Source organism: Neoarius graeffei, chromosome 2 (assembly GCF_027579695.1).
Source record: "Neoarius graeffei isolate fNeoGra1 chromosome 2, fNeoGra1.pri, whole genome shotgun sequence".
Lineage (NCBI taxonomy): Eukaryota > Metazoa > Chordata > Actinopteri > Siluriformes > Ariidae > Neoarius > Neoarius graeffei.
This window is the reverse complement of record NC_083570.1, coordinates 4,401,911-4,414,569: the sequence shown is the minus strand read 5'-3', so window position 1 is coordinate 4,414,569 and position 12,659 is coordinate 4,401,911. Positions and strand designations below refer to the sequence as shown.

At 42.1% G+C, this 12,659-nt stretch overlaps 1 protein-coding gene across 1 annotated transcript; it reads right to left on the bottom strand.

The window, feature by feature from the left end:
• Positions 1–4,245: 4,245 nt before the first annotated feature.
• On the bottom strand, positions 4,246–10,826 carry LOC132877898 (tripartite motif-containing protein 16-like). Its single transcript, XM_060913625.1, has 6 exons — positions 10,135–10,826; positions 7,857–7,952; positions 7,493–7,726; positions 7,189–7,360; positions 6,931–6,990; positions 4,246–6,837 (listed from the first exon to the last, which is right to left on the bottom strand). The coding sequence occupies exons 1-6, from the start codon at positions 10,723–10,725 to the stop codon at positions 6,284–6,286; spliced, it is 1,707 nt and encodes a 568-aa protein (XP_060769608.1). The 5' UTR covers positions 10,726–10,826; the 3' UTR covers positions 4,246–6,283.
• Between the last annotated feature and the right edge of the window lie 1,833 nt (positions 10,827–12,659).

The window sequence follows — 12,659 nt, the reverse complement described above, 5'->3', positions numbered from 1 at the left end:
TTATGACACCATGGACCGGGATGTGCTGCTTAGCCCACACTGTGAGGACATAGAGGGCCTGACACACTGTCTGACGGATTAGCTCAACTTCTGTGCAGATGTGGTCTCCCCTGCTAAGACTGTACGGTGTTACCCTAATAACAAGCCATGGGTAACACAGGAAGTCAAAGCTGTCCTCAACAGGAAGAAGGCCACCTTCAGGAGCAGAGACAGGGAGGCAATGAAAGCAGCACAGCAGGAGGTGAAACGTTGCGTGAGGGAAGCTAAGGACAGCTACAGGAGAAAGGTGGAGCAGAAGCTGAAGGAGAACAGCATGAGGGAGGTCTGGGAAGGTGTGAAAACCATCACAGGCCACAACACAAAGACCAGAGTCGTTGAGGGGACAGTGGAGAGGGCAAACGAGCTGAATGACTTCTTCAACCGGTTCAACCACCCACCCTCCCCCTCACTGCAGCCATCTCTCCCTCTTCCCTCAACACACCTCCCCCCAGTCATTGCAGCAGCCTCCCCCTCCCCCCACCTCAACACAGACTCCTCCATGCATTACTGCAGACCAGGTCAGAGGTCAACTGAGGAAGCTTCACCACAGGAAAGCAGCAGGCCTGGACAAGGTGTGTCCCTGACTACTGAAGACCTGCGCTGCTGAACTGGGTGAACCACTCCAATGCATCTTCAACCTCAGCCTGCAGCAGGGGAGAGTACCCACCCTCTGGAAGACATCATATATTGTTCCAGTTCCCAAGAAGAACCAGTCCAGCGAGCTGAATGACTTCCGACCGGTGGGACTCACTTCACATCTGATGAAGATGTTGGAGCGGCTCTTCCTCAGCCTCTTCAGACCCCAGGTGTAACATGCCCAGGACTGTCTGCAGTTTGCATACCGGGCAGGTGTTGGTGTGGAAGATGCCATCCTCTACCTGCTACACCGAGCCCACTCGCATCTGGATCAGGGAAATGGCACAGTGAGGATCCTCTTCTTGGACTTCTCGAGTGCCTTCAACACCATCCAGACCCTTATGCTTCAGGACAAACTGAACAGGATGTGAGTGGACCCCTGCCTGGTCACCTGGATCTCCAGCTACCTCACCAGCAGGCCACAGTACATCAGGCTGAAGGACATCATGTCTGGCACTGTGATTAGCAGCACTGTAGCACCCCAGGGCACAGTGCTGGCCCCTCTTCTCTTCACCCTGTATACCGCAGACTTCTGCTACAACTCAGAGCTGTGTCATGTTTAGAAGTTCGCCGATGACAAAGCCATTGTGAGGTGTATCAGGGACAACAGAGAGGAGGAGTAGAGGAGCCTGGTGAGGGACTTTGCTGTTTGGTGCAACAGGAACTATCTGCAGCTCAACACCTCGAAGACCAAGGAGCTGGTCATCGATTTTGGGAGGTCCAGACCAAGGTCATTACCAGTTCTGATCGAGAGAGTCGAGGTGGAGGCTGTGGATTCCTACAAGTACCTCGGGCTGTGGCTGGACAGCAAGCTGGACTGGACTTGCAACACCAACCAATTGTACAGGAAAGGACAGAGCAGGCTATACTTCCTGAGGAGGCTGCAGTCCTTTAACATCTGCAGGAAACTCCTGTGGATGTTCTATCCGTCTGTGGTCACCAGTGTCCTGTTTTACACCATGGTGTGCTGGGGGGGCAGCACATCCAAGAAGGACACATCCAGGCTGGACAAACTGATCAGGCGGGCCAGCTCTGTGGTTGGCATGAAGCTGGAGTCTCTGGTGACAGTGGCAGAGAAGAGGTCTATGGACAAACTACTGAACATCACGGATGATGCCAGTCACCCTCTGCACACCGTCATCAGCAACCAGAGGAGCCTGTTCAGCATTCTGTGACAGAATGCTCCTTCCCAAGTGCAGGACTAACAGACTTAAAAACTCCATTGTCCCTCACGCCATCAGACTGTACAACTCCTCTCGAGGGGGGGACAGGAGGACAGAGGACGGGAAGGAGCAGTAGCCTAGCTTGACAAAAAGCAATACTGGACAATGTGCAATAAAAATGTGCAATACCTCTCCTGCTGGACTTTTTTCAAATCTTTTTTTAATATATATGTATATGTAAATACTTAATTTATTTATCTAGAAGTTTTCTAAAGACTAAATTTATCTAGAAGTTCTCTCTTTTTTCTATTCTGTTCTCTGTTTATCCTATAATGATGCTACTGAAATTTTAATTTCCCTGAGGGAACCCTCCCAAAGGGATCAATAAAATTCTAATCTAATCTAATCTAATCTAATCTAATCTAATCTAATCTAATCTAATCTAATCTAATCTAATCTAAATATGACCTGAAACATCATCAGATTTTCACACAAGTCCTAAAAGTAGATAAAGAGAACCCAGTTAAACAAACAAGACAAAAATATTATACTTGGTCAATTATTTATTGAGGAAAATGATCCAATATTACATATCTGTGAGTGGCAAAAGTATGTGAATGTTTGCTTTCAGTATCTGGTGTGATCCCCTTGTGCAGCAATAACTGCAACTAAACATTTGCGGTAACTGTTGATCAGTCCTGCACACCGGCTTGGAGGAATTTTAGCCCATTCCTCCATCCAGAACAGCTTCAACTCTGGGATGTTGGTGGGTTTCCTTACATGAACTGCTCGCTTCAGGTCCTTCCACAACATTTCGATTGGATGAAGGTCAGGACTTTGACTTGGCCATTCCAAAACATTAACTTTTTTCATTTTTAACTATTCTTTGGTAGAATGACTTGTGTGCTTAGGCTTGTTGTCTTGCTGCATGACCCGCCTTCTCTTGAGATTCAGTTCATGGATAGATGTCCTGACATTTCCCTTTAGAATTCGCCACTATAATTCATTGTTCCAGCAATGATGGCAAGCCGTCCTGGCCCAGATGCAGCAAAACAGGCCCAAACCATGATACTACCACCACCATGTTTCACAGATGGGATAAGGTTCTTATGCTGGAATCCAGTGTTTTCTTTTCTCCAAACATAACGCTTCTCATTTGAACCAAAAAGTTCTATTTTGGTCTTATCTGTCCACAAAACATTTTTCCAATAGCCTTCTGACTTGTCCACATGATCTTTAGCAAACTGCAGATGAGCAGCAATGTTCTTTTTGGAGAGCAGTGGCTTTCTCCTTGCAACCCTGCCATGCACACCATTGTTGTTCAGTGTTCTCCTGATGGTGGACTCATGAACATTAACATTAGCCAATGTGAGAGAGGCCTTCAGTTGCTAAGAAGTTACCCTGGGGTCCTTTGTGACCTCGTCGACTATCACACGCTTTGCTCTTGGAGTGATCTTTGTCGGTCATGCACTCCTGGGGAGGGTAACAATGGTCTTGAATTTCCTCCATTTGTACACAATCTGTCTGACTGTGGATTGGTGGAGTCCAAACTCTTTAGAGATGGTTTTGTAACCTTTTCCAGCCTGATGAGCATCAGCCATGCTTTTTCTGAGGTCCTCAGAAATTTCCTTCGTTCATGCCATGATACGCTTCCAAAAACGTGTTGTGAAGATCAGACTTTGATAGATCCCTGTTCTTTAAATAAAACAGGGTGTCCACTCACATCTGATTGTCATCCCAATGACTGAAAACACCTGACTCTAATTTCACCTTCAAATTAACTGCTAATCCTAGAGGTTCACATACTTTTGCCACTCACAGATATGTAATATTGGATCATTTTCCTCAATAAATAAATGACCAAGTATAATGTTTTTGTCTCATTTGTTTAACTGGATTCTCTTTATCTACTTTTAGGACTTGTGTGAAAATCTGAAGATGTTTTAGGTCATATTTATGCAGAAATATAGAAAATTCTAAAGGGTTCACAAACTTTCAAGCACCACTGTAAATGACTTAGCATTTGTATCCAAAAAACTGTTTACTTTAGTATTTGCAGGCAACACAAACCTGTTTATGTCCCACTGAAATTTTGATGTCCTAGTTAGCTCCATGAATTCTGAAATGAGTGGGGTAAAAAAGTGGTTTTGAGCAAACAAACTGTCCTTAAATATAAAAAAAAAACAAATTTCATCATCTTTGTGGGAAAAAGTAAAAAATAGTGTCATAAAAACGCCAGAATATATATTGACAACATACACAGACACGCTTCTTAGGTGTTTTAATAGATGAAAAACTTGCATGGAAAAATCATGTTGAGCTCATTAGCAAAAAGATAGACAAAAATATCGGAATAATACGAAAGGTTGGAAATTTACTATCACAAAAAACACTTATGATTCTATACTACACCTAGATTTGCCAGTACCGAACATGCTGTAATATTATATGGGCAAGCACTTACACAACAACGCTTAAGCCACTGCTCTTACTACAGAAACGCTTTATTAGGATCGCTTCAAATGTGTCATATACATTCCCTTCAACAAATTAGTTTCATGACTTAAAAGGATTAACAATATATGACATTAACAAATTACAGATTAGTCTTTTTGTTCACAAAATCATCTATGGAAGTTGATGTTTACCAGCACATTACAGAGAAAGTATTATATATAACTCAGATATCCACAAACACAACACAAGACAGTGCAATAACAAGACCAATTCGAACCAAATCTAATCAGCGACAGTTTACTTTAATGTATAGACGACCCTTTGGATGGAGTAGTCTAAAAAAAAAAACAATTACAAAACAGTATGTCGCTGCCCCTTTTCAAGAAGCAACTGCTAAAGGAAATCTTGAATAATCCAGCTACAAAATTACACTGATCTCTTTCCAAATCCTTGTTATCGATTAATTGTTCATAATTGATGATGTTTTCATGCTTAATTTTAGATTTGTTCAGTAAGTTGATCTGAAGCTTATTCCTATCATTTTATTCAGCAAATCGATGTCATCATTGGGGCGGCACGGTCGTGCAGTGGTTAGCGCTGTTGCCTCACAGCAAGAAGGTCCGGGTTCGAGCCCCGTGGCCGGCGAGGGCCTTTCTGTGTGGAGTTTGCATGTTCTCCCCGTGTCCGCGTGGGTTTGCTCCGGTTTACCCCACAGTCCAAAGACATGCAGGTTAGGTTAACTGGTGACTCTAAATTGAGCGTAGGTGTGAATGTGAGTGTGAATGGTTGTCTGTGTCTATGTGTCAGCTGTGTGGTGACCTGGCAACTTGTCCAGGGTGTACCCCGCCTTTCACCCATAGTCAGCTGGGATAGGCTCCAGGTTGCCTGCGACCCTGTAGAACAGGATAAAGCGGCTAGAGATAATGAGATGAGATAATGAAAAGTATGTATTGATTTCACAATGTAAATATTATTCCTGTGCATTAGATAGTTTACACAGAAGGTTCTTTTTTTATCATTGCGATGGTGAAGACCACTGAGCGAAAATGTGTGTAATTAAACTATACACCTACTGTATATTGCACAACTTCTGGTGAACAACCTCTCAATTCACTATCATACTGCGCAGTTTATTTCATTGAGCAAGACAGTATATGGTTCTTTTTCACTGTGGCGGGGGGCGTGGTCAAATGCCAGTTGGTGAGTGGAGCACGAGCCCGGTGAAGATGCTGTGTGTGTGCACAGTGTAAATCTCTTCCCCTGGCTGAAATCATGTCGGTGCAGTGGCACACAGTTTATTTTGAAATTGCTGAAAAGCGTGTTTTGTGTTAAGTGACAGTTTAAAAAATAAAAACTAAAGTGACATTGATCCCGCCTGCCTGTTTCAGTGTCCACTATATCAGCGAAGCCGTTACATTCATCTTTTTGATTTTTGTGTTTGCTGTTATTATTTTGGTCCTGTGTTTCCTTTCCTTCGCAATACAGAGTCTTTTCTTCCCACTTTCTGTTACTGTAGTCGGTCTTCCATGTTTCATGCGCACACTCACGTCTTCCATTGTTCTCTCAGGTTGCAAATTTGTATCCCACAACAGGGAAATCCCAACACCTCATGCACGACACAGCATGTTGGATAAAGTCACGGTGAGGCAAGAAAAAATGGCGGAGAATTTAGGGCCACATGGCTCTAAATTCATTAATTGTTCTTTTAGGAAAAAAAAGTAATAAAATTTGAAGTCTGAATCTCGAATTCAGTAGCTTTCGGTCCACTAAAATAATTGGGTATCAGGGAAAATTCTATTTATGGCCTAAATTCGAAAAATCTGAAAGGCAGTCTACTTTAATTATTATACATTTACATGATACATGTTTTAACTTAAATATTAAAATGAATGTTTTGTGCAGCTGGATTGTGTTCTAGTGAAACAGACGACTGAACAACAACGTGCAGGAATTTTACAGAAAACACTCCACACTTTTTTTTTTTTTTACTATGGATCACACAATCTCACAGCAGAACCATAATGCCAGTAGAACGCGAACCCAGGAACTTTGCCGAACCCAAACCCAGTGAATAGAGGCTGAGTGAATGTGGTGTAGACTCTGTGGAGGAGCTTCATTGCATCAGAGACGCTGTAGAAGGACAGAGTTCCTGCACTGTGATCCACATACACTCCTATTCTGGAGGGTGATGGAAATTTGAGCTCAGTCTTAATGTTGTTGTGCCAGAAAGAGAAAGAAGAAGAACACCGCAAACTCCAGGACTGATTGTTGCCTCCAAACCTACACTCATTACCCTGTCCTTTCCTGCTGATGTCTTTATATGAGACTGATATGTCCACACCACCAGCCCCGCTCCACTCCACCTCCCAGTAACAGCGTCCACACACACTCTCCTTACACAACACCTGCTCCCAGTAATCAAATCTCTCTGGATGATCAGAGTAACCCTGCTCCCTCCCACTGTCATTCACCGCTCTGTTCTTCTCAGACAGAATGAGGTGACGATGTACCGTGTTGGGATCCAGAGTCAGATAACAGAAATCTAAAATAAAAGAGAAAAACAAACTGAACAATGTGAACATGTTGGGTTTAATTCACACAGTATATTTATGTGAAGTGTGTGTGTTAGATGTACATTTCAGAAACTCTTCTCTGCTCTGTGGTTCTGGTTCTGAAATGATCTGAACTGCTGCAGCTGTGGAGAGAAAAATAGAAACATGAGTTTGTGTAAAAGATGGAAAGAGTTTAAAGTGATCCAGTCAGTTTATTCATTTTAAATCAGTGTTTTAGTTCAAAGTGTCGGGTGAATAAAGTGTCTGCAGAAAAGAAAGCAGGAGCATCGCTAAGAAATAACACATCACTGTGTTTCTCCAGCAGGAACAGCTCCTCTTACCATGTGGAGGGATTTTGTTGAATTCCTCCTCACAGAATTCCTGGAGTCTCTTTTTCAGATCTGAGAGAGAATTCCTCACTCCATCAAATGAGAGATGCTGACGGACAGTGATGCTGGATGTGAGAAAATCTGGTCTTTGGAAGGGAAGAGACCGACTTCCAGAAGCTAAAACCTACAGAAAGCAAATGAAATGTAAAACCCACTTGTGATGTCAGACAGGGACATTTATTGTTCCCTTAATGAGAGGTGTTTTAGAGAGTGTGTGAGGAACAGCTGGCTCTGTAGATCAGACAGTGAGTGTTACCTGGAGGAAATGGATGTGATCACGTGTGTGTGAAAGCTGCTCCAGCTCAGTGACTCTCCTCTGAAGATCAGCAATCTCCTGCTCCAGTTGCTCCAGGAGTCGTTCAGCTCGACTCAGTTCAGCCTTCTCCTGATCTCTGATCAGCTCCGTCACCTCCCATCGTTTTTTCTCCATGAAGCTGATCAGGTCAGTAAAGATCCTCTCACTGTCCTCCACTGCTGTCTGTGCACTGAGCTGTAAGGGCACACATACACACAAGATTTAAAGCTCATCTATCATTCCCTCTCTTACTGGGACTGTAAATGACTCGTTGTCCATGTTGTGTGTGTTACTAGGAGCAGCTCTGTCTCTGCTCACTGCTCACCTTTATAGTGTTCACAGCCTGTTTCAGCTCCTGCACCTTCTTCTGCTTCTCCTGGATTCTCTGCTGGGATTTCATCTGCTCCTCCTCTAACTCACTCTGAGGACAAATAAAATACATTCAGCTTTTTATACAGTACGAGCGAACTGGTTCCATATTAATGTCAGTTCACAGTACATTCATGTTTCTTACAGCTGTGAATGTTATGTACTGTGTGTGTTTTTTCTTGTTTTTGGCAGTGTGGGTGTGGTCAAGCACCAGTTAGTGAATAGAGGGTGGGGCCAGGGAAGGTGAGTGGCAAAGTGATCTCACCTGTTGGTAACTGATGTGTGGGTGTCTGTTTTGCAGGAATGACAGAGTCATGAAAAAGAGGGGGAGAGCGAAGAAGTGGTTGTCTCCTGACTGGAGAACATGTATATATGTGTGACAAGACATAATGTTAAAGCTGAAAAGCCAAACTGACAAATAAAAGAGACTGTGTTCAACACCATTTCCCGCCTGTCTGCACTTCAGTATTCCACCCACCTCAGGGACATATAACAGTGGTGCCGAAAGCCAGGAATACTGAAGTTAACCACCAGTGGATTCCTCCCCGCTCAAGAATGTCACCTATGCCCTTGCTGCTACCCAAGAAAGTCAGTACCAAGCCCTGATCACCCTCCGCAAGGAGCAAGAGCAGCGCTGAATCCAATCGAAATGTTGTGGAAGGACCTGAAGCGAGCAGTTCATGTGAGGAAACCCACAAACATCCCAGAGTTGAAGCTGTTCTGTACGGAGGAACGGGCTAAAATTCCTCCAAGCCGGTGTGCAGGACTGATCAACAGTTACCGCAAACGTTTCGTTGCAGTTATTGCTGCACAAGGGGGTCACACCAGATACTGAAAGCAAAGGTTCACATACTTTTGCCACTCACAGATATGTAATATTGGATCATTTTCCTCAATAAATAATTGACCAAGTATAATATTTTTGTCTCATTTGTTTAACTGGGTTCTCTTTATCTACTTTTAGGACTTGTATAAAAATCTGATGTTGTTTTAGGTCATATTTATGCAGAAATATAGAGAATTCTAAAGGGTTCACAAACTTTCAAGCACCACTGTAGCTGAATGAACACTAACCCCACCGCCACACCCCAAAATCTAGTGAAAAGCCTTCCGAGAAGGGTGGAGCTCATTATAACAGCTTTGTTTGTTTGTTTTGCCAAAATATTCTCTGCGTGTGTGAAATGTTGAAATGTTGAGTAACTGGTCTGACCAGATTACGACTCTCACCGAAGAGAGATTTAACACTGTTAACCAGAACACATACAATTTTAATCAGTTTTTACAGAATCCTTCTGATTGATTTGGAGGTGGAAGATTTTACATTGTACAGTGTCTGTGAATTCTTTTATCTCCATTTTAAACCCTGAGGTCACCCAAGAGTGTCCCTTTTGTTCTCCGAGAGAAACTGTTTTTTATGTCTTTTTACATTGCGTCAGGTTGCAGTCACTGTTTTATTGGTTGGGGGACATTTTAAGATCATTTGATATGAATTTTACCTTTCAGCTTTTTATTTTTGGTTTTAAATATGTCCGGAGAAACAAATCCATGTGTCAGCTGGTTACTGTTAACCCTGGCCAGGCCAAAATGGCAATCTACTGAAGTAGAAAAAACAAAATGGCACAAAACACAGACTGTGACCCTGAGAGAATTCTGTCCAGACTGACTAAATCCAGAGTTTTGATTGATTTTAATTTTTTTAAGAGTATGGGTGATATGGAAATGTTTAAGACAGTGTGGTGTTGTGAGGAGGCTCTGTGCTCAGTAGTGGAAGAAGAACTTTGTTTTACACAAAACCTGCATTGCAGAATCACTGCAATAACTTAACTCACACTGTGCACTGTTATATTTAGCCAAATTTATTTAAAATGCTTTATTAAATATTTATTTATTAATTCACATTAATTTTATTATCTAATGCGACTTTTGTAAAAAATAAAGGATCATAAAAAGTAAAAAAAAAAAAAGTGTGTGTGTGTTCACCTGCCTCGCCCTGTCACAGGCGTTGGCTGAAATGTTCACTAACTGGTTTGACCAGATTACGACCATTACTGAAGATAAATTTAACACTCTGTTCACCAGAACACAGACAATTTTAATCAGCTTTTACAGAATCCTTCTGATTGATACAAACATTGAAATTAAAGTTCAAATCATATCACTGACTAAAGCACCCGTTTCTAGATGGGAAACTATAATTAAGATGATTTAATTCTGGAAAGATTTCTAGTTCTCACCTGTTTCTCAGCTCTTTCTACTGTGGCTGTGACGGTGTCGTGACCTTTGTGACGATCCATCGTACACAAATAACAGATGCAGGCTTGATCAGTCTGACAGTAGATCTCAATCAGCTTGTTATGTTCAGAGCAGATCTTCTCTTGGAGTTTTGCTGAGGCTTCAATTAATGTGTGTGTTTGCAAAGTAGGGTCTTCAAGATGAGGTTTCAGATGAGTTTCACAATAAGAAAATATACAGATTGGACAGGACTTGATGGCTTTGTGTTTTCTCCCGGTGCAGATATCACACTCCACATCTCCAGGTCCAGCATAACAGTGAGCAGGAGAAGCAGCTTGGACTTCAGTCTTCTTCAGTTTCTCCACCACTTCATCCAGCATGTTGTTTCTGCGTAGAACAGGCCTTGTCGTGAAAGTGTCTCTGCACTGAGGACAGCTGTAGACGCCCTTCTGATCCTCCTGATCCCAGCAGCCATTAATACACACCTTACAGAAACTGTGACCACAGGGGATAGTCACCGGACCCTTCAGGAGATCCAGACACAGTGGACACATGAACTGGTCCTGAGCTACTGAAATACTGGCCTCAGCCATTTTCCTAAAATCGCACTGAGAGAGAGATCAGTTTTGTTTTGTCTGAAAGGAGTGACTTCCTTATTCTGTGTGTGTGAGACAAAGGGGAGAGAGAGACAGAGTGATAGAGAGAGGAGGAGCACAAACACAAAGAGGTCATTAACACTCCTCTATTAACCATTTCATCTGTCTTCAGTGCAGAAATATAACCCATGTAGCCGCACTGATTAGGATTAATTTCATGAAATACACACGGATAATGATGACCAGATGAAGCTTCAGGAAACACTGAAGCCCATCCATAACTGCTTATCCTGTGCAGGGTCGTGGGTAAGCTGGAGCCTATCCCAGCTGACTATGGGTGAGAGGCGGAGTTTACCCAGGACAAGTCGCCAGGCCATCACAGGGCTGACACACAAACAACCATTCACACCTACGCTCAATTTAGAGTCACCAGTTAACCTAACCTGCATGTCTTTGGACTGTGGGGGAAACCGGAGCACCCGGAGGAAACCCACGCGGACACGGGGAGAACATGCAAACTCCGCACAGAAAGGCCCTCGCCGGCCCCGGGGCTCGAACCCGGACCTTCTTGCTGTGAGGTGACAGCGCTAACCACTCCACCACCGTGCCGCCCTGCAATCACAAGATTCATTAGTGTAATGAGTCTCTGATATTTAATGAAATTAATATCTAATAAATAATAATAGCTGATATCTGTCAAGCCAAAATGACCATTCATTTATTTCTAAAACAGCTACAAACAAGATGTGTGTTATTTTGCAGTTTGTATCTACAATACTTAATGAAGTAATATTACTACTGATACTACAAATCTCTGTTTTACACAAGTTTTCCACACAAATGCAGATAAAGAAACCACTTAATGACCTAAAACCCTGATTTGGAACAGAGTGTGTGAGGGTTTCTGAAATACATGAGGGTGCAGATCCACTGAGAGCTCTGTAAACCTGTCAGAGAGTTTATGATGGAAGATTTCAGGAAATAAAAGACAGAGATGAGAATTGTGTGAACAGTAGTTTCACCAGCAGAGGGACAAATGAGCAGTAGTGAAAATGCCCAAATGCCATTTTCTGTCTTTAAACGCTTTAAAAATGGAGACTTTTTGGTGATTTTGTGTAAATTTTGGCACCTTTTAGTGAGTCTGTGCTGTTAAAATCACTGTAGCGTCGAGTGTTTGTGTGTATTCGGTACATTAGTGATGTTTAAAGCTTGTTGGTGCCTAATGCTAACCGGTTAGCCTGTGTGAGTAGAATGGTGATGTATGATGGAGTGCAGTAGCTTTACATGGTGAACATTTTACAGTCTCTCTGTCACTAGTATTGGGAGTTATTGCTAAAGATAATATAGTTCATAAATCTGAATGAACTGAATCTTGTGTTAATTATTTTTATTTCAGTTGTTTTCCATGAGTGTGAATGTGTATGAGGAGAAAATTAGTAGCAGGAGTGGAGTAAAGTCTTTATCTGAGTTTATAAAACACTATAAAGCACAAACAAATCTCCAAACTTTTATTGCCTGCATTTTCATTTCTATCATTACAATGAGCTCTTTATAAATCTTAAAGATACAAATCATTTTTTTTTCCTTTTCACTGGATATCAAGTCAATTATTCTTGTTTCTGTGCTTTAATTGTATTTAAAACTTCCAATCAAATCCATTTTAGTAAAATGTAGAGCTGCAACTACAGATTATTCTGATATTCAATTCATCTGTCAACTATTTTTCATGAATTGATTATTTGTATTAAAAATGAATAAACAATATTTAAAATATATATTTGCAGCATTTTAATCAGCTCTAGTACAGAACTCTTTCTGAACTTGGCTGAGTTAAATAACAGTTCACTAACTACAATACAACCTTCCTGACATTTATCAGACAATCTCTAACAGGATCAGAATATTATCAAGTGCTCACATCAGCCGAATGA